Consider the following 20,486-nt stretch of genomic DNA (forward strand, 5'->3'; position numbering starts at 1 on the left):
TCATGTGGACATGCAGTTTTAGAGAATAATCTAAGGGAAAATTCTTCTTTATTGTATTTATGTATTTACAAAACCAACTAAACAGGTTTTTAAATTCGTGCGAACCAAAACAAAGACTTGCGCACTGAAACTGGAAACAATTCGAGGTCCGAGTGCACTATCTGTTTATATGAGTAATCTGTGCTCCAGTTCTTCGTCTTGTCGCACTCCCGGTTTGTCTGAAATCATGGTCTGACCGTAGTGACCCATGTAACAATTGATTTCTGGTTCGGGACACGACCCAAAATTGAAGCAATTTCGGAAGGGTTGCGATCACAGAAAATCAGTTTGAAAAGTAGACCTCGACGGCAAACGCACGTTTTCCACTCTTCCAACGCATGATTGCAGCTGACAGGGATAGGGAACAAATCTTGAAAACCACGGCTTCCGAATGAGACCACTCCCGTCCCATTACGACCCCTACAGTCTGAATAGCGCGCATTTCAAAAAAAAAAGTTATGTTGTCGCACCCTGTACAATGCAAAAGTAGGTGTTGTTGAACACTATTGATCACACTTGGTGTTAAAACTCAGCGACGCTAAATCTCAATTAAGTTCAAATTGTCGATGCGCGCACAATGACAGATTGTGACAGATGACATAACCTTTCAAAATGAATTTTCTTCATAATTTTTTTTTCGTTAGTTATTCGACTGTAATTACACGAGAGTTTTTTTTTTGTCCGGATAAAATTGAATTTTTTTACGATAATTTGGTTGCTTGGTAAATTGAGTGCACAAACCACCCGATAAAAATACGAGTCCGGAGGACGAGTTTTTTTATCTGGTGGTTTGTGGAGTCAATTTACCAAAAAACTACTACTCATCTAACGCGAGTTTTTTTTTGGAATACCTCAAGGCTTTACACTGAATAATTCTTCATTATTGTATGTAGTGAAGTTTTGTCGTCTGTGTCGCATCTGAACAATATCGAAGAGTAGTTTCACATAAAAATGGAATAAAATATCTTCGTCAGGATAGGATTAGAAAAAACTTTATATTAGCAGGATGCAGTTCAAGGTGCTCCGAAGAACATTTTTTTCCTTTTAAAATCTTTCCGAATCAACGTAATTTAATATAAAATGAGAAAATCACAATTGATTATAACATTTTATTCCACGGGATTAGATAAATAACTATTATTCACAGAATTATTTCATTATATGATATATTTTGTATCAAACGACATACATATTTATTGTGGTATGAAAAACGAAGCTACTGCTGATGCTTAGTGAAGCTTAAGAATACCTGAAAAAAAGAGATTTAAGAAACTGAAGCAGCAGATACAGTATTAGAAATTACCTGTTCTAGACTGCATTGCCCCAGAGAATAATCTTCGATGTTCAGTTCCTTTTTGCTCTTTTCCAAAATCCCGAACATCCTCGACCACGGAATCGAGTTGTTTGTCAGTTGATAAGACAGCAACTCTTGATACTTCTCCTTGAGCTGCGCTCCTGGGAACTTCCTCTGGATGAAATTGTCGATAGCTTTAATTTCTTGATCCAGATTAACGTGATCGGCAATCTTTTTCACTTTTATCGTTAGAGTATAGCCCGTGGCGAATTTATTTTTCAATCTTTGGGTCGACCCGAGACATTGGAAGTTTCCGTTGACCATGATGGCCAGTCTGGTACACAAAGCTTCACATTCTTCCATACTGTGTGAAGTCAAGATGATGCATTTCCCGCTGTCTCTCAGTTTAGCAAGAGCAGTCCACAGGAATCGCTTGGTGGCGGGGTCCATCCCTGTGGTGGGTTCATCAAGGTAGATGATTGGCGGATCTCCGACCAGAGCAAGAGCTGTACTTAGTTTTCTTTTGTTGCCACCACTAAGTTCTTTGATTTTCTTGTCCATGTGCTTGAAGAAGTCGAATTCGTGGGCGAGATGTTCGCCTAAACTCTTGCATTCTTTGTAAGGTACTCCACGGATTAGAGCAAAAATTTTCAAAGTTTCCCTGACTGTGAGGTCATCCAAGAGAGCGTCAAACTGAGGACAATAACCTATCAATTTCTGCACTTTCTTTTGTTCTCGCTTAATGTCTAGTCCGTTCACCCACACTTTACCATAGGAGATTTGCTCATCTCCGGTCATCATTTTAAAGGTTGTCGTTTTACCAGCGCCGTTCATACCCAAGAGCCCGAAGCATTCGTAGGGTTTTACTCCTAGACATAGCCCATTGACGGCAAGGAAATTTTTATAATATTTTGTAACATTCAGTAGTACCAAGGCGTAATTTCGGCTGCGCTCATACCTAGACATAGTCCTGATTTTGTTATTTTCTTCCTGAACGTCACTTTCTAGAGTGATATTTTGAACTGGTGGTTTACTGTAGTTTACTATTTTGTTCATAAAATAACTGAAGAAACCATATTCGTTAAATATGAGAACACCAAATAGAAAAATGAACATCAAGAATGAAATGATGATGTTGCGACCTATTCCAGGCGAACCCATCGAATAGAAGTCGTCAAGACCTAGAAGGAAAATAGATGTTTAATGCTCAAGAAGAATATAGGTATCGTCGTCTTACCACAACACTTGGTTGTTTTCTCGCAAGCTCGGTCTAAGGATGGAGCTTGTGCCAAGCAAACGTTTCGCAAAGAATATATGGTACCCAAGTCGTACGCTCCCTTAGCTACCGAATAGAAAGGAATGAAGAGTAAGACCCAATGTAAAGGATGAGCCACATACAACAAGTCTAAATCTTTTATTTCCAAAATTTGCATCACAATTATTCCGATAGTGCCTAAAAAAGAAATTGAGAAATTGATGCAACGTTTTCTGGTTGTTGAAATTTACCTGCGATGGCACCCAGCAACATCATTCTGGAGAATCCAGAAGAGGGAATAGAAAATAGATACGAAGCCAAATATGTGAAAGGTAGAACGAAGAAGCCGAAATAGACAAGCACCAGGGTCAAACGTCCTGAAAGTCTTTAATTAGTACTCGTCTCTTTTAGGTCAGAGAGCAGACTCACCTAATTCGTCAGGTGTTTTGAAACCATCTTCCTGGAGAATTGCAAAAGTGATCAATATAGCGATCACTGTCAAGAGATAGGTGGCCATATCGCACAAGAACGAGGTGCCCCAAAAGACCACAACATTCACACCGGAAACAAACTGTAAGTGCTTAGCTTTACTGACACGTTCTCGAATATAGAAGAGAATGTAGAAGCTGGCAACGAAGGCCATTCCAAATCCTAACATTATTGCAATCTGGAGGACCATCGGGTTGAACTGTAAGCTATCCAGCTGAAACGGCGTAATTAGAATTGTCGCTTTGTGATTCAAATTCATATTTTACATGAAGATCCAAACTCAAAGGAAGTGGATGATTAATGAATGTAACGGAATACTTTTCGTCGAATTTTTGCTTGAAAAATGCGTTCAAAACAAGACTTAGACTTAAGGGCGAGGAATGATAGGGATCGCCGTTAAACCATGCAGTAGCGGTTCTCTCGTTGAAAGACGCTCCAACAATGTAGTGACGTTTTACATTAGCTTGACTCTCCGATGTCTGGAAAAGTGTTATTAATTTGATTTGGACAAGACGTGAATAGTAAGTACCAATCTAATCATTTCTGCAGCAATGTCAGACACTTCAAGTAGTTGATGGTCGTTTCCTATATTATTTCGGTACTTTTCATAGTACTGGTTGGCAATTCCGGACATTACAGTGATCGGTTCATTATACGGATCTAAAGATATTTTCAGAGATGGAAAAGTGCTCTTGGGGACATACCCCCTGGCATCTAATACTGTGATTATCAAGAGGACAACGGGCAAGGCGATTTGTAAAATCAGTAAAAACCAGTTCCTCAAAGTAGAAAAAAATTTCTTCAATAGCATAGCTATAAACTGATTTATGATTAAAGGATAGCCGCTCAGATAGTTGTTCGTCAAATCGTTTGGCGCTTCTACTGTGACTTTTAAAGATCCATTAAAAATTCCGTTTTCGTTATTGTTCTGGTTGTACATTTTGGAAATTTCGTTGTCGTGGTCAGCGCCAACCCTGCAAGCTCACGTCACAACAAGTCAAAACATGGAAATGCAAAAAACTTACTTCATGAACACTTCTTCCAGTGTCGTCAAAGAAACTCCGTAACTTCGGACTCCTAACTGATTGATATGTTTTTCTAAGTCACTTAACATTTCTTCAAATTTATTCGAATCACTTTCGGAGAGTTGATAAGTGAGTTCTGAACCTGCTTTTGCTTGAACTTGCACATGCGGTATATGCTTTCTCAACAGATTCGTGATATTTTCTGGTCGACACTGTGGTGCGACATCCATGATTAAGTAGTACCCGGCACCGTACTTCCGTTTCAAGAAGAAACTAGATCCACAGCATTGTAACTCTCCGACGGTCATAATAGCAATTCGGTCTCCAAGTAGATCAGCTTCGTCCATAAAATGCGTCGTCAGTAGAATCGTCCTTCCTGAAGTGGTAACGTGAGCTCTGGCATTCAAAATGCGCACAATAATTACCTTGTTTTTGTTTTTGGAGCAAGTTCCAGATGGCTCTCCTCGCCGATGGGTCCATTCCAGCAGTGGGCTCGTCAAGCAACACAATTTTGGATTTTCCACAAAGTGCTATTCCAACACTCAATTTCCTTTTCATTCCTCCAGACAGAGTGCTGGATTTGGCGTTTCTCTGCAACAGTCAATCATAAAATGTATATCGCCTTTTGAGTTGTTAATGGTACCTTGCTCTGTAGTTCCAAAAGTTTGATGTAGTTATCGATTTCTTTTTTGACCTCTTCATTGTTCAAACCTTTTAGTTTGCCAAAGAAGTACAAGTGCTCCGCAACAGTCAAACCGTCGAAGAGAACGTTATGTTGAAGACAGAGACCCATGCTGTCCCTCACATTCTGTATACTTGTTCGGATATCATATCCATTCACAACGGCTGTACCCTTCGATGGTGGAAACATTCCAGTGATCATCGACATCGTGGTAGTTTTACCGGCACCGTTATGACCTAGCAAGACAGTAATGTGCCCTTCGTACATGTCCAGATTCAGTGTTTTAACAGCGCGATTGGCTCCAAAGGTCTTTGAAAGGTTTTGGATTTGTATTCCGATAGGGAGATCTTCCGTAAATTTTTCGAAAAACTCTGCTTTGTCACGGGAAAATTCTTCATGATCTGCGAGTCCAAACAGATGAAAATAACGTGGGGTACACTTTGATGACTCACCTAAAGTAGGAGGTTTGCTGCACCAGTAATCCCGCGACACTAGGAAGTACCAAGGCTGAGGAACTCCAAACTCCCCAGGAAATACAGCTTCGATGTACAGAGCGATGGCCAAGTAGAGGAATGTGTCAAGGATAAACATCAGGAGAATTGCACCAAGTGTCACATTTTCGTCCGGGGACGTAGTATTCCACAGGTTATCCCAATGAATTCCTACGAAACACGAGAATAAAGTGACATCACTTTTAGTTTCTTTTTCGGAATAAATACCTTCTTCGATTGCTTCAAACTTGAGAATAAGCAACAATCCGAAACACAGTCCGGAATTTGCCAACAGACTAGAGCAGAGTACTGCACCCGCGGATAACTCGTGCGATTGCTGTTTTTGCAGGGAGTAGGGTAGATAGGTGAGGAAAAATATAAGACTTCCTACAGCCGCAGCTGTATTTGCTGTAATATTCGAAGAGTTAAGAGCGTCTATACCGACTAAATCTAGACGCACCATTCGTGAAGAAGACGCTGATGAGGAACGTGAACGTGATAGTACTGCAAGCGAACAATACGAAAAAGATGAACAACACGGTACGATCCGAGTGTGGAAAGACCGGTGCCTTTTGCCCCTTCGCTTTCACCACGATCACGATCAAAATTATGGCCAACAGCAAGATGATGAAGCTGCGCAAGAACCAAGCCACCCAGTGTAACCATCCCGGTAGTCCCATGATCTTCATCGACTCTTTCAGCTGTTTTTCCTTTTCAGTCGTGATCGCCCGAATTGTGTTGATGTAGTTGTAGATAAAACTCATCATTAGCATCAAGGTCACCAGCGTTACCATTTCATTCGTGTAAAATAGGTCGTTTAGCCAACGTGGATATGGGAATCTCTGCATTTTGATGTCGAGTGCGGGAGGATCAATTGAGTCGTTGCCCATGAGTCCCAACGTTATGCTTTCTTGCAAAAACAAAAAGCCTCGATCAAAGTAGCCTAAATATTAAATAAGATTAAATTGTTTTCTCTTGTATTGTTAGTTTTGAGACGGCGTACCTGGATCTCCACCGTAACCATTTTCTGGGTCTCGAGGACCGGGAGTTTGAAACATGGGGTACAAAAGATTGGTGAACCATTCGCTTTTGTTGTTGTTACGTTCCGAGAGTAATCTAAAATGTGTCATTCCACGTATATTTAAAAATTGCACTTATATGATAATTGTACCTCATCGTAATATCTAAATTAGAAGGAAGATTGTTGTTATCCTTGGCACCACTCAGTTCGTCGTTGAATTGTATAACGAGACAAAAAGACGTGTGGTTGTCGACCGCTGCATCTAACTCGGCTTTGTTATTATAACTTAATATGGCAGCTGCTCTCGAAGCATTGCACGCTTTATTAATCACAGCTTCTAGGAATGGGCTTTCTGGGGAATATCCAATAAGTCTGAAAACATAATTGATACAAGATTTATCTAAAGAAACCTAAATGAACATGAAATGGTAAGTTGGAGATGCAGAAGTTACAAGCAAAATTTACGATGGTGTTAGATGTTTATGTAGAAAATATAAAACTTTTACGTACGAGTGATTTTCATGACAAGCTTCGGCGTACCAGGAATACCAGCTGTCGGCAGCATCAAATGGTGGATAGTCTTGTTGGTCTCGTTGTTTAGCGGTGATGATGTTTCTTATGGCAACCAAGATGTAAAAGATTAAGACCGGACAAAAAATTTCAAAAGCCGTGTTATATGGTTGTCGCTTCAGAAGCGTCCAGTTCTTCCACATTAGCAGAATGAATTTGTTCAGCTGATTACCCATTTTCCTGAAAAATAAAATTCTCTTTGGAAAAGTAGTTGCATAGGAACTTTGCCGAGGCATGCAAATTTAATATATTATTCGCATAAAATCTACTAGGATGAAGAGCTCTAGACCTATACTCTCACTGAAAATTGCTAGTGCTGTACGATATGGCACTTTGACAACCTCAAACCCAACAGTATTAGATGTGACTCTTTGTCATTGTTAACGAATTCAGTGAAATCTTTATCTGGAATTAACGAAACATTGACCAATCAGCCAACAGAAGCAAGCTCCGTTTTTGGTTAACCCAAGAACTTTCAGACTTTACCACGTAAATGCCTAATTTATACTTGAACGTCTAAGTGGTTTTACTTTTATCTACGTTAGCTGATTAAATAAAATAATAAATGAGCATACGAAAAATAAATATATTAAAAAGGGGTTCGCGTGAATTATCCCGACATTCCTGCATTTATTAAGTATTCTTATTAATCATATTTAACTCCAAGCCAACGTAGTGCATAGTTTCTAACCAGCATTGGCAAATATGTATTATTTCTAGTTGTAAATTTTTTTGAAATGGCAAAATGATTTCATGTATTTCCTCTCTATTATAATGGATGTGGCAACAGTTGAAACTGTAATCAGACAAATCGATAGACTTGTTGACGTAATGCAATTGGTCAAGCTAAATTAGAAATATTTGTCTTTCAAGGTAATTACTAGAAAAATGTCTCCTTACTAAATTTCAGTAAGGTTTCTCCGAATTTCTTTACTTACTGGAAAGCACCCTAAATTGGCTTCAACAAATTAAAAACATATAATTTATTATTAGGAGTATTATTTTGTAACCTTCGACTTTTAATTATTGTACCTACTTACCGGGTTTTCATAAATGTCACAAGAAGGCTGTATCTCCATTTAAATACATGGAGTCACAGCACACCCAATGCATGAATCGTTTATGAAAACCCTGTAGTTTTCTTCATATGAATATTTATACAGATGTCCCACTTGAGACTTTCAGGTCTATATCTCTATTATTTATGGACCGATTTTTGTAAAATGTAATTTTAAAACATTTTCCTATAATTGAATCTACACGGTTTTTCCTGTTTTTCTTGTAGTACGACTATCTTTAGGGGACGAATTTTTGGGGAAGTTATTGTTTATTGTTGTTCTACAGTTTAGTAAACTTTAAGCTACTTGAGTAACGGGAGATTAATCTCCACCCTTTAATAGTTATTTATGCAACAAGTGAGTAAAGTAATACTTTTTTTACTAGAAGGAAAATTTGCCGCTCGAGCGAAGCGAGTGCGCAAATCCGCCGAGTAAAAAAAAGATACTTTACTAACGAGTTGCATACAAAATTTTTTTGGCGCCCGTAAGTTTAGATGACAATTTTTTCGACACTTAAAATTTGAAAATTTTCTTGTGTGTGAACCCTCGTTTTACTCACGTTTTAAATTGGCCCACTCATGCCAAAAAAAATCCCAATTTACATACGAACTCGTTAAAAAAACTACTAATTATGAATGAAAAATTTTATAATTGCGTTAAAAAATGACACGCTACGGCACTTTTTTTAACGCAAAATGCGTGCAAAAATGAATCGCTATGGCACTTTTTTTAACGCTTCTGGACCGATTCAAAAATCACGTATTTTATGAACGTAAACGAATGAAAAAACTTGACGGACGTTAAAAAATTATTATTATTTATGTGTTAAATTCCACAAAAATTGGTCCATAATATCTCCGTTATAACTTTTTATCTGGTCCGCCCACATAAATTGACCAATCAGAATCAAAACCAGATTCAGTCTGTATAATTTTTCATCACATTTGTCACGTAAAAAACTTAAGGTTAGAATTTTACTGTCAAGTACACAAATATTGTTTTAGTTTTAAAAAAATTAAAATGCCATTAAGACAATTCGAATGTCATTTTTTTTTGTATAAATTAGATCGTCTTAACAACCTATTTGATTGGAAACTAAGAAAATGTAATGGGAGGGGCAGATAAAATGTCACGTTGTTACGAGGTTAATGATACAGGGTTATTCTAAATGATTGTAGTCCAAGTAGGCCATGCCCATGTTACGACATTTTTGCCGCTTTCATGTGAATTGTCAATTTTTGTCGCTGTCACTGTCATTTTTTAGGTGAAAAGTGCGGTGATGAGATTTTTATTTATTTTTGTTAAATTAACGATTGAATCCAGAAATATTGAGTTGTTTTGCATCCAATTTAACTCCCGTGCGTGAACGGTGTGTACTGAATATTCACATCATTTTGATGTTTTATTTGTGGAGCGGCAACCATAAATTTTACATTCAGGGTTCACGCCTACTTCGACTACAATCATTTAGAATAACCCTGTATAATGGTTATTTACATTACAAGCTGCGAAAGTTTACTTTTATGTGCGAGGTGTTTTTAAATGGCCGAGGCGAGCGTAAGCGTAGCCGAGGTTATTTAAAAACTCCAAGCGCGTGAAAGAGCTTTCGCAGCGTGTAATGTATTAAACTTTTCATTCGCCCATCTACATTTAATAAAATACATTCATTCAGTGATTATAATAAAATTAGTATAAGCTGTAACAATAAGTAACAATACAAAAACATTATTTTATGACATTTATCAAATATCGTTGTCGTTGAATACTTGGTCATAATTTAGTTTAAAATGATTTCATTGAAGAAGCTGCATATATTGCCTGCAGAAGTGTGCAGAAGTGTGTTGCCGGACAATTCCAAAGACCGGTAGGTACAATCAAATTTATGAAAATTTCATTAAATGGTGTGCAACGAATGATGTTTTTGACATTTTTCTTTTTTTGTCGTCCAGGACACGAAAGTTTTTCACAGCTAGCAACTGATCCGCTGGCATATTTTACTTTCGCTTTCAATCGCCTTATTAAAATTAAAAGTTACACTTTCGTATTGGGGGATAATGAAAATAATATTTTACATGTTTTCACAGTATACTGACAGTGATGCCCGAAATTCCGTGTCTCAAACTGTACAAGTACACAAAATGAGGGTAGAAATTAACACAAAGTGTGAATCTAATTCAAAAATACAGGGTCTATCAGAACTGGCGGATCAAAATAATATTCTGAAATCATCATCTTCTGGGAATAATAGGAAAAATATTTTTTAAAATCCATCCTCATTGAATTTTAAAATAAGAACGTTTTTAATTGACCAATCGTGTGTAGATATAAAATTACCTTAAAAAATTATATCAGTAACTATCGAAACAAATTTGATTAATAAATTATTTCTGACAATTACAAAAGTCATTAAAAACGCTTAATATTTACTTCTTCAGAATATTTTGATACTTATGTTTGTCTTATATGGACAGTGTGATGAGAGTGCCACAGTTGCTGCTCAGGAGTATTAACTTTAGTGTCTTTTGTTACTTTCTTAAATAAACTGTCGTTTGTGTGGTCAAAAGTTTTTATATCAAATACTATACCCTGAAAACGTCCGTCTTTGCACAAACAATGCGGATATCCATCAACAATGCATTTGCATGATTTGAAATGCGTCCATAGTTACAAATAAAGCAGGAAAACTAATTATACAGTGAGCGGCAAAAGTATGGAATAAATTCTTTAAAAATTTAACAAAATTTTTTTCAAAAAAATCTTTGGACAGGTCGATTTTAGTTTATAAAAATACATGTTTTGATAGAAAATAAAATTCCAAGCAGTCATTTGTTTTCGAGTTATGACGTCATCAATAGTTTTTTTAAATAGAAACCCCCTATTTTTTTTCTTGATTCTGATAGCCCTTTTAATTGTCGAAACGCCAGTATAAAAATTTTGTTACCTTGCATAAGGAAATTTTTGAGAAAAAAATAATAAAGTAGGAAAAAATAAATTTTATGATGAACAAAAACAAGTCAAAAAATCAAGTAGGTAAATCAAACAGTCAACTGTTACTGTCAATTTCATTCGTATGTGTTATTTGTTTTACAAAACGTTTTTGAAAATGACTCATTTAACAGAAACACAACGTATAGAAATTTTAATTTTGATTGGGTGCGGGGATAAAACTAGATAAAACTAAAACAGGGGAAATTTCTTCATAAACTTGCTTATTGTCAAAAAGCTGGGGGATGGCAATTCGAACATTTAATTCCATAATTTTAAGTACTTAGTAACACACTTTTTGACTTGTTTTTGTTCGTTATAAAATTTATTTTTTCCAACTTTATTTTTTTTTTCTCAAAAATTTCCTTATCTAAGGTAACAAAATTTTTATACTGGCGTTTAGACAATTAAAAGGGCTATCAGAATCAAGAAAAAAAATAGGGGGTTTCCATTTAAAAAAACTGTTGATGACGTCATAACTCGAAAACAAATGACTGCTTGGAATTTTAATATGTATTTTTATAAACTAAAATTGACCTGCCCAAAGATTTTTTTGAAAAAAATTTTGTTTAATTTTTAATGAATTTATTCCATACTTTTGCCGCTCACTGTATAGGTAACTTAACATCAACAACAGGATTGGTCAATTTGAATTGCTTCTTTCCTAATCACTATTCAAGATAGATTTTTTTGAACATTTTTCCTTTTATTCCCAGAAGATGATGAATTCACCGTATTATTTTGGTCCGCCAGTTCTGATAGACCCTGTATATTCCTACAAAAACTCTAGTGAAATTCGGCTTTGGTTGTAAATTTAACAACAACAACCGAAGAATAAGATTTTATTATCAAGTAATAACCGTTGTCATAAATACAACCACCACGACCTGTAACATTCCTCCCTGGACCCCAAACTGACAACCTTCATTAGCATTTATCAGTAGGATTATTGCTGCAGCATAAAATTCTATTTTTCAAGTGACAAACATAAATTTACAACCAAAGTCGAATTCCACTAGAGTTTCTGTAGGACTATATACTGCATCGCTTGGGGGTGAAATGGTCGGGAGCGGATCGGCGCCGGAGGCGAAACGGTGGGGGCTAAACGATGGGGGCGAAACGTCCCCATTCCACGTGAATCAGCCTGTATACCTACTACAGAATTAAATACTTACCGGATTGAGTAAAATAATGGAACTCTTGTAGAAAACTATCAGTATTGTTTATGTAATATGCTATTCTATGATGTTGTTTTAACTGCTACCACTAGCTGTGTCACTTTTACAGTCGAATGCAAAACGTGTTGGTTGTCAATGTCAATGAAAAATAAATTATATGACATTTCAAATTTGAAATTGTCAGTGCTGTCAAGTGGTTTAAGCATTTAGATTTGCGATCTTTAGACCTTTGTTTTATTAGTTTTGATCGTGTTGGTGTTTTGATCTGTTCTGTGGCGATTTTTTGTTGATTTTTTTGAATGTGTGAGTACGAGCCTGAAGAATTTAGCATAATTAACACTTTAAGTGACATTACAAACATCGAAAATGATAGAGAGGTAATTTTTGTTCATGCATTAAATATTAAATAATTTCTTGTTTGTGTTTAGCTATTTCCGGAAAAAACTGGATATTTTAATAATTTCAGTAGCCAGCTTTATTCGGGAATTCGAAAATGTATTGTGGGTTGCATTTTTAATTCCGTCGGACTCATTATCACTCCTGAAATACTGTATTAATAAAACCTAATATACAGGGAGCTTTTTTTAACTGTGAACATAGTCCTTATGTTCAATCATGTCCAGCTCCATTAAACCTATGTTGCATCCAGACTGTCCAATTTGCCATAACAAGATTACCTACCTATACGTCGACCTTTTTCAAATTTTCAAAATGTAACATCACACTATTAATTATTTCTACATGTGTGTATAATTGTTCAAAAATTTCTGACATTCACATTTCAACATCTTGACAATTAAATTTCAAAAATAATTAAGAAAAAATCTACTGGAGGTCACTACATGACGTCACGTCACAAGGTTGGTAGAACTGACTAATTTGTATAATAGGTTGCCTCGTTTCCATTTAAAGCAATAGTCTGAATTTTTTCCCCCCGCAAAAGTTACTCGTGACGTCACAGTGTACTAAACTTTTACTACAGAGTCTGTCGATCATGCATTAGGTGTTCCTTCGCTAGAATAAATCCCAAAAAGCCACCCAATAAACTCCACGGAGCTTATAAACCTTAGGTTCTATTCGAACACCCAAAATTTCTGGGTTGATTTTACGTCACGAGTTACTTTCCCCCCCGCCCCGCAATTTTCAACTAGGCAACCTATTATACAAATTAGTCAGTTCTACCAACCTTGGTCACGTCACACGAATGTCGCAGAATCAATTTTTCATGTGAATTGGGACGGCCATAATCATAGGTTTAATGTAGCTGGCCATGATTCAGTTTTAAAAAACGCAGGTCAATGCATTGAGAGTATATACCATTCACGATGTTTTGGCATAAGGGAAGGCTATGATTTCATTTTTTAACGTTGGATACATGTTTGATTTCTGTCATCTCTGCTGTCACTAAAGTGCCTGACATGCAGACCTATCAAAATGAACGTAACATGTTGCCGAATTTACCGTAATCATAATTAAGCGACTTTAAAACATATTGATGGTGTTTGTATTAGATTGCAGAACATATTTTCAGTAAGTTACAATTAAGTCAAGATTTTTTTTTGTATAAATTGAATCGTAGGTGAGTACAAAATAAATAAATAGCACGGATAGTGAAGGAAGAAACAACGACCCAATTGAAATGGCACACGGTTTTGTAAGACCTATTATAACTTCGCGATAGAGTTGTGAATTTATCGCTTGAGTCTATTTTGAAATGTACTCCTGAAATTTATCAACATTTTTGTAGATATTGTGAAGAACTTATTTCGGAAGATTGGGCAAAATTAATGTGAAATCTTTTATTTGAAAACGTTCTTCCTTTAATAATTTCATTAGGAGAATGTGACTCGGAATTTGATTGGGATTTTGATGCAGGTACCTAATGATGATTCAGAATTTTCTAATGAAATTATGGAAGTTGAATAGTTTTGTTCTTTTTTGTCATAGACGATGGGTGTGTAAATATTTTGCAGAAAGATTCGAATAAAGTAAGGCTTAATAAGTAGGTACAAGATTTTATACAATCTAGTCCTAGGAATGCTTTGGTTAAAATGAAAAATTTATTGAGAAGTTACTAACTGGTTGGTTAAGACACTGTATAGGTGGGTTATCTAAGTGGTGCATAAATTAACAGGAGCCACTTCGTCTTCCGGTCCCGGTCCCTACTATTCTGTAGTCTGTTCAAGTCAGTTTCCTGTTTTGTTAAATTGGATTAAAAATGTGTGCGTATTGTTCTATTGCAAATTAGTAAAACTGACAACAATGCACTAGACAATGACGCAGTTTATAACCTCAAACTTAGAAAAACATAACCTAATTCAACAGACAGCTTTACTGCCAACTTAAATGCACTTTTTCCATGGCCTCCCCTTATGCCAAAACATCGTGAATGGCATATATTTGGTAAGCAACCAATTTATACCCGACGCATCGTTGTTAAATTTTAAAATAATTTAAAAAATTGTTCCGATTGATGGAATTGGTTTATCGGGAGAAGTGACTAAAAAAACGTGACGCACATTTCTCATGATCCGATTGGCATGGCATTATGTGTAATTTAATTTATTTTATCGCACTAATAATTCAAACAACTTGTCTTTTTTTATTGTCAAATAGCTATATTGACGTAAAGTTGGTTACCTGATTAGATACATGCATTGATCTGCGTTTTTTAAAACTAAACATAGGGAGTAAGTATGGACTATATTCAGAGTTAAAAAAAACCTCTCTGTATTACTCTTACTATACCGAAGTTTTCTTTCGTCTTTCCTAAGTGCAAACATGCAGAATAATAATAAAACATCATGTGTAAACCTGCTCTTTCCATTTTTTTTTTTTAATTTTCGCGCCGGATCTATTTATTGTAGCGTAGAGTGAACATTTTTAGCAACATTTATGTCAAGCAATCTATGAGTGGACAGAGTATATCAAGGCGTATTGTCATCAAAAAGTCAAAAATAATTTAAACGTCAATAATTATTATTAGCATCATGAGCCTGACATCGCCGCGACAATGTTACAATTAATTAACGTCAAATAAATAATGTAAAGGTTAAGATCGATAATAATTGGAGCTAAGTACAGTTGCGGAATTAAAATTTCGGGCACTATTTTTCTGTCACTTCAACAAAATCTCTGTAAAGCACCTTCTACTGTCATCATGACTGACATTAAATCATCGCTTTGATATGTTGCCTACCCGTTATTATGCCCCAAATGACAATTTTTGAATGCCAAAAAGACAAAAACATGACAAGAGTAAAAAATAAGGTTATTAACGTAAAGGTTGTTTTAGAGTTTATATCATGACATTGACAGTAGTGCTCCAAATTATAATTCCCCAACTGTACCTATTTTCCACTCGACCAAATACACTAAGGCCCGGTTTCTGGAACGGTCCGATAACTTAACGGCCGGTTAAATCAAGCGTTGCCTTAGAAACGCTAGAAAGTGACCAATCACATTACATGATTTTTGTATTTATCGGAGGGTTAACTAACTGGCCAAATAAAATGTTTCCAGAAACCGGACCTAGGTAGATTACATTTTTTCTCAAGCAATCTTTTATGCACTAAATATGTTCAGATATCTCTCACTTAAATTACTATGTATAAGCCATTCGCAAAACTCCCGACATTTTTGATATTTCGAACGTTCCAAAATGATATAATTAATGATAAACTTTTGAAATTTGGGTCGGTAATAGGATGTATAGCCAATTAAATTATTAGGTGGTTAATAGGTACTGTTACGAGGTCTAATGTACCACCACATTAGGACCATCGTACGACGGTTGGTGAGGGCAAATGACGGGTCAGCGTGGGGGAGAGAGAGATTTGGTCACTTGAACACTGTCGGCACAAGTAACATCAACGGTAGACCCGCCGCGAATTAGTGTCCCAGGATAATCGTGACAAAATCCGGGAAAAAGGTTTGCGTCATCGCCGTCGTGCGGATCAACCCTGGGACACTCCTAGTATATATCGCCGTTGAGCGGATCAAGGGGGGTCACCAGACCGAAAGAGTAAGTTGAAACTTCTTATCTCTCCGAAAGTAACATCCACGCCATTTTGTGGCGAGCAGGCTTCACCGTCAGCAGTACCATCACCGGGGACGAGAGACGCCGTTTCCTCCCCCAGGTCCACCTGGACCCATCACCCAGCAATAACCAAGGCCACCGGCCCACATCATCCAGCCCCGACATCGACCCTAGCCGGAGACTGCTCCGGGCGAGCACGGAGCTGTCCACCTGCGACCCAGCACCGGAAACCCAGCGATCCCCAGTGTGAATCATATGAAAATCAGTTGAACAATATACCAGTTAAATCAAGCACATGTGTAAAACTATTTCCCCCCCTGCGGAGTTACACAGCGTTATGTACAAACCCTGGGCTTCTTAATAAGAAGGGTTGTAACAGTACTTATGAAATAAACTATAGTTATTTATGTATTAAGGGCATAATCAGGATATTATGGTACGAGGGAATGTTTAAACCACGAGGAACGAGGGCTTTTAAATTCCCGAGGGCCATAATCGACAATTATGCCCGTGGTACATACAACGTTATATTCTATTTTATAATTTCTAAAAGATTCAAACAAATATTTAGTATTCCTTAAAGGAAATCAACTAAAAGTTGTGTCCATGCAAATTTAGTTAGGGTTGTTAGGGTTACTGTGTATATAATGTATGATTTTCTTTAATTAAAATTAATGTTTGATACCATTGTTTGAATAATTAAACCAATCGTTGCTTGGAAGGTTTTTGACAGATCTGTCCCATAAAGGCCAATTTATGTCCTCATTTGGGGGCGTATAAAGACGATTATTGAATAAAATAGAATAAAGAAATTTACATTTAAAAGTGCAAATGACAGCAAGTGTCACTGGAGTTTTCTGAATAGGGAGTATTATGTATTTGGTAAAATTGTCCTGTCTGTATCTAAAATACAAAAATTATGACAGAAATAACAAATTAGGTATTCCCTATGTAAATCATTTTACAAAAAAACGCTCTTGAAACAGCAGCGTTAAATTTGCTGCTTCAATATTTTTTTTTGTTCGACACCGTCAGATTTTGACAATTTTCTCCTATGTAAACAGATTTTGATAAATGTCTAGAATGTTGATAAATGTTTAAAATAAAACTTTATTAACAATGTTGCCTGGCTGGCGACACATCCAAAATTTGTGTGGTTTTCAACTCCAATTGCGGTGAGACAATCATTTATAATAACCCTCTATTGCCTAGGCCCGAATTGATTCTGAAACCGCCACTAAAGTGGGTTGCAAAGACACACTTGTCATTTGCAACAGCACTTTTATGGCATTAGTCATTTGAAATTACTTTAAAACTGTACTTATATGGAAAATATTCAATCCAAACTATGATTTTCTGGTCCCTTTGTGCCTTTATTTGGTTCAGAAATATTGAAAAAATGCTGTTGCAAATGACAAGTGTGTCTTTGGAACGTGTACTGTTACGATTTAAATTTCGCGGTAAATCGTAAAGGCGAGAACGTTCTAGAACATTCCAGAACGGGCTCTCGAACCCCGACTTCCGGTACCGGCCGCGTCAATTCGGCGAGAGGAGGGGAAAATATATAAAGGTGGAACAGACGCCGTTTAAGAGGTTCTCGACTAGTTCTGGTCAGACCGATTCGGGTGTGAGTGTTGTGTTCAAAGGGGGAGATTAGGGGGTGTTTTCAGTGTGCAACAGGTGCTGGCGAACCCGTGGAAGAGGACCGAATCGGCTGGGAAACCCTCCTAGAGGAATTCCAACCGTACGTCGCGGCGGATAAAGGCTTCCTTCACGAGGGTCATCGACCCTACGCTTCAGCGGATCCATTTCGCCACCCTGTTGGGCCGGCGTCATCCCCAAGGATCCCTCCAGAGAACAGTACCTCACACCGGACTGTCCCTGGCCGAGGAACCCGAGTCCAGGAGCAACTCTTATCTGGCAAGGTCCTTCAGCGTCTTTCATTTTGCAGTCCGCCATCTTGGCTCTTTTCTTTTACGTAGATTTACGTTATCAGACCTGAAGTGACCTCGCCAGAAACGACGCACTCGCTGGCTCTCGGAAGTTTTTTTGTTTTCCTTATCACTTTTCTTTATCATTTTATATTTTTTACACCGGGGCTAACACTGACTAATTTACGCCTTTTCCTAGGAAGGGTCGAGGGGAGGAAGGACCCCGAGGACTTTCCGAGGATACGGACGGCGTGATAGACCAGCGGCGGAAGAAGAACTCGGAGGACCTTCCTCCAGCTCGCTCTTCCAGGGACTCTTCTTGGATTTCAAGCCCCAGGCCCGGTGTAAGGGAAGTTTTCGTTTAATTTTCACCGATTTGTCATTTGTCAAGTTGAGATATAGCCTGGTAGTACCGGCACTGTTTGTAAATTTCTCTAGTATTTAAGCGCCTTCAGCGTGTCATTTTGGGAACCTTCAGTTCACTTCTAACCTCACCTTTTATATTGTTAATTTTGGTTAGTTTTATTTTATTTTTTTTAGAGATCAATACTTTAATCAGTTTTTTTTTTGGAATAACATTTGGGTTGTATCCTAGTATCACTTTACATAGACGACAGTGTTTCGCCCGCAGCGGCATCTAAGTTGGATTTAATTAGTTAATTTGTCGAACTGTAAGGATAGGAAACGAAGATTAAACACCATTGTTATTACATCTGTGTTTCTGTCCAACACCTGGTATAACACCGTGTTTGTGTAGCATCATTTCTACTTTCGACAGTCTTGCTCTCGAGACGTAAGTGTGTTTATGTGCCTGACCTGGAAACAATCAGTCTTGAAATCGTTATTTAAATTTCCCCCGGTGAAGTTGGGAGATTTAAGTTTTCTCTTGTTGTTGTGGTAGTTTGGGGAAAACAATAACGTAACAGTACCCACTTTAAGTACTGGATTACTGACATTCTGCTGGACTAGACTCTAGCCACCTAATTAGTGTTGAATATGTACGGGGTCATTATAAATGTTTGTAACAACTATAGTGGGCGTAGCGGCGCACCTAAAGCATAGTGCACAGCCACCTACGATGGGACATTTATTTATACTGACCCTGTATGTCTAAGTAAAGCTCGTTGTAGAAAATTAATGAACATTTGTTCTACTCTTGTTTATTTTTATCAGCGTCAAGAAAAATTGTTATTTACTATCCCACCTCCACCCGGCGGCACGGCAATTTTGCCGGAGTACATACACTATTACGGATATTACTATCAAGTCATAGTGCAGTGCTTATCAACATAATTACCGGCGTCTCGCCTCCGCATTTTGACTTTGTTGTGTATTATGTTCTGTGTCAATGTTAAGGAACTTCCTCACGATGTGACATGAGTATAATAATATACCTTTTTGAATTTCAACTATAGTCAGGTTGAGCCAGCAATAAAAATAAACTGGGTACCCTCAGTACCGCAAGTGCCACCTCCTCTTAGCTTTACAATGAAGATGAATTTATGGTTTAAATGACAGATGTTTTTCTTGCTCTTTCTCGATGGTTTCCAGGTACACCGGGCCCAACAGGCCAGGCTCGTTTTCGGTATAAATCTATCTTTATTTCAAAGTTAAGAGGATGATGGCACTTGCGGTAATGAGGGTACGCAGTTTATTTTTATTGCTGGCTCAACGTGAGTTAGAAAGACTATACCAATGTGTTATCTAAATCCAGAATTTTTAAATTTTTAAAAAGAGAAAATGTTACACAGTCTAGGACTGGTTTACAAATCTATGAGGGGCGTGATGACCAACTCAATAGACCGGGACCAACGGCTTAACGTGACTTCCGAATCACGAGATAGAATATAGCCTTTTTTTTCCGCCCTGGGTCGGAATCGAGCCCGCGACCCTCGCGTCCCTGAGCCGAAACGGACTCCCTTAGGCTATATTCTGCCTAAAAATTTGTTACACAGTCTAGGACTGGTTTAGAAATCTATGAGGGACATGATGACCAACTCAATAGACCGGGACCAATGGCTTAACGTGACTTCCGAATCACTAGACAGAATATAGCCTTTTTTTTTTAAATTTCAAATTTCGCCCTGGGTCGGAATCGAACCCGCGACCCTCGCGTCCCTGAGCCGAAACGGACTCCCTTAGGCTATATTATTATTTGGACAAATTGACCAACAGACTGTCCCAACTACAACCAACACAAAGCACAGATGAAGTAAGAGACAAAAACAAAAACAAAAAAAGAAAGAAAACGATCGAATCACCAAATAGTCATTCATTAACAATCAACAGAATTATCTCAACCCAAATCATTTATTGTGACACGCAATTGTTCAAAAATATCAAGGCCAAATTATGCAGATCAGTTCAAGGCGTTTCTCAGAACATTTCTTCCCTTTTAAAATAATCCCGAATCAACATATTTTAATATA

The 20,486-nt window shown here is 37.4% G+C and overlaps 1 protein-coding gene across 3 annotated transcripts; it reads right to left on the reverse strand.

Moving 5' to 3' along the window:
* Nucleotides 1–1,188: 1,188 nt before the first annotated feature.
* Nucleotides 1,189–12,238, reverse strand: LOC138129970 (phospholipid-transporting ATPase ABCA3-like). 3 transcript variants are annotated; one of them, XM_069046332.1, is made up of 16 exons: nt 12,085–12,238; nt 6,807–7,046; nt 6,447–6,668; nt 6,279–6,391; nt 5,736–6,218; nt 5,504–5,683; nt 4,746–5,446; nt 4,528–4,693; nt 4,103–4,478; nt 3,607–4,051; nt 3,344–3,556; nt 3,018–3,291; nt 2,840–2,965; nt 2,571–2,786; nt 1,343–2,514; nt 1,189–1,288 (listed from the first exon to the last, which is right to left on the reverse strand). In XM_069046332.1, exons 2-16 carry the CDS (start codon nt 7,040–7,042, stop codon nt 1,256–1,258), a joined length of 4,956 nt encoding a protein of 1,651 aa, XP_068902433.1. In that variant the 5' UTR covers nt 7,043–7,046; nt 12,085–12,238; the 3' UTR covers nt 1,189–1,255. The 3 variants fall into 3 exon arrangements, with proteins under 3 accessions (XP_068902433.1, XP_068902424.1, XP_068902417.1); XM_069046323.1 differs by lacking the exon at nt 12,085–12,238 and having other exon boundaries at nt 4,746–5,185; nt 5,237–5,446; nt 6,807–7,373; XM_069046316.1 differs by lacking the exon at nt 12,085–12,238 and having other exon boundaries at nt 6,807–7,373.
* Nucleotides 12,239–20,486: the final 8,248 nt, after the last annotated feature.

This window comes from Tenebrio molitor, chromosome 1 (genome assembly GCF_963966145.1).
Source record: "Tenebrio molitor chromosome 1, icTenMoli1.1, whole genome shotgun sequence".
NCBI lineage: Eukaryota > Metazoa > Arthropoda > Insecta > Coleoptera > Tenebrionidae > Tenebrio > Tenebrio molitor.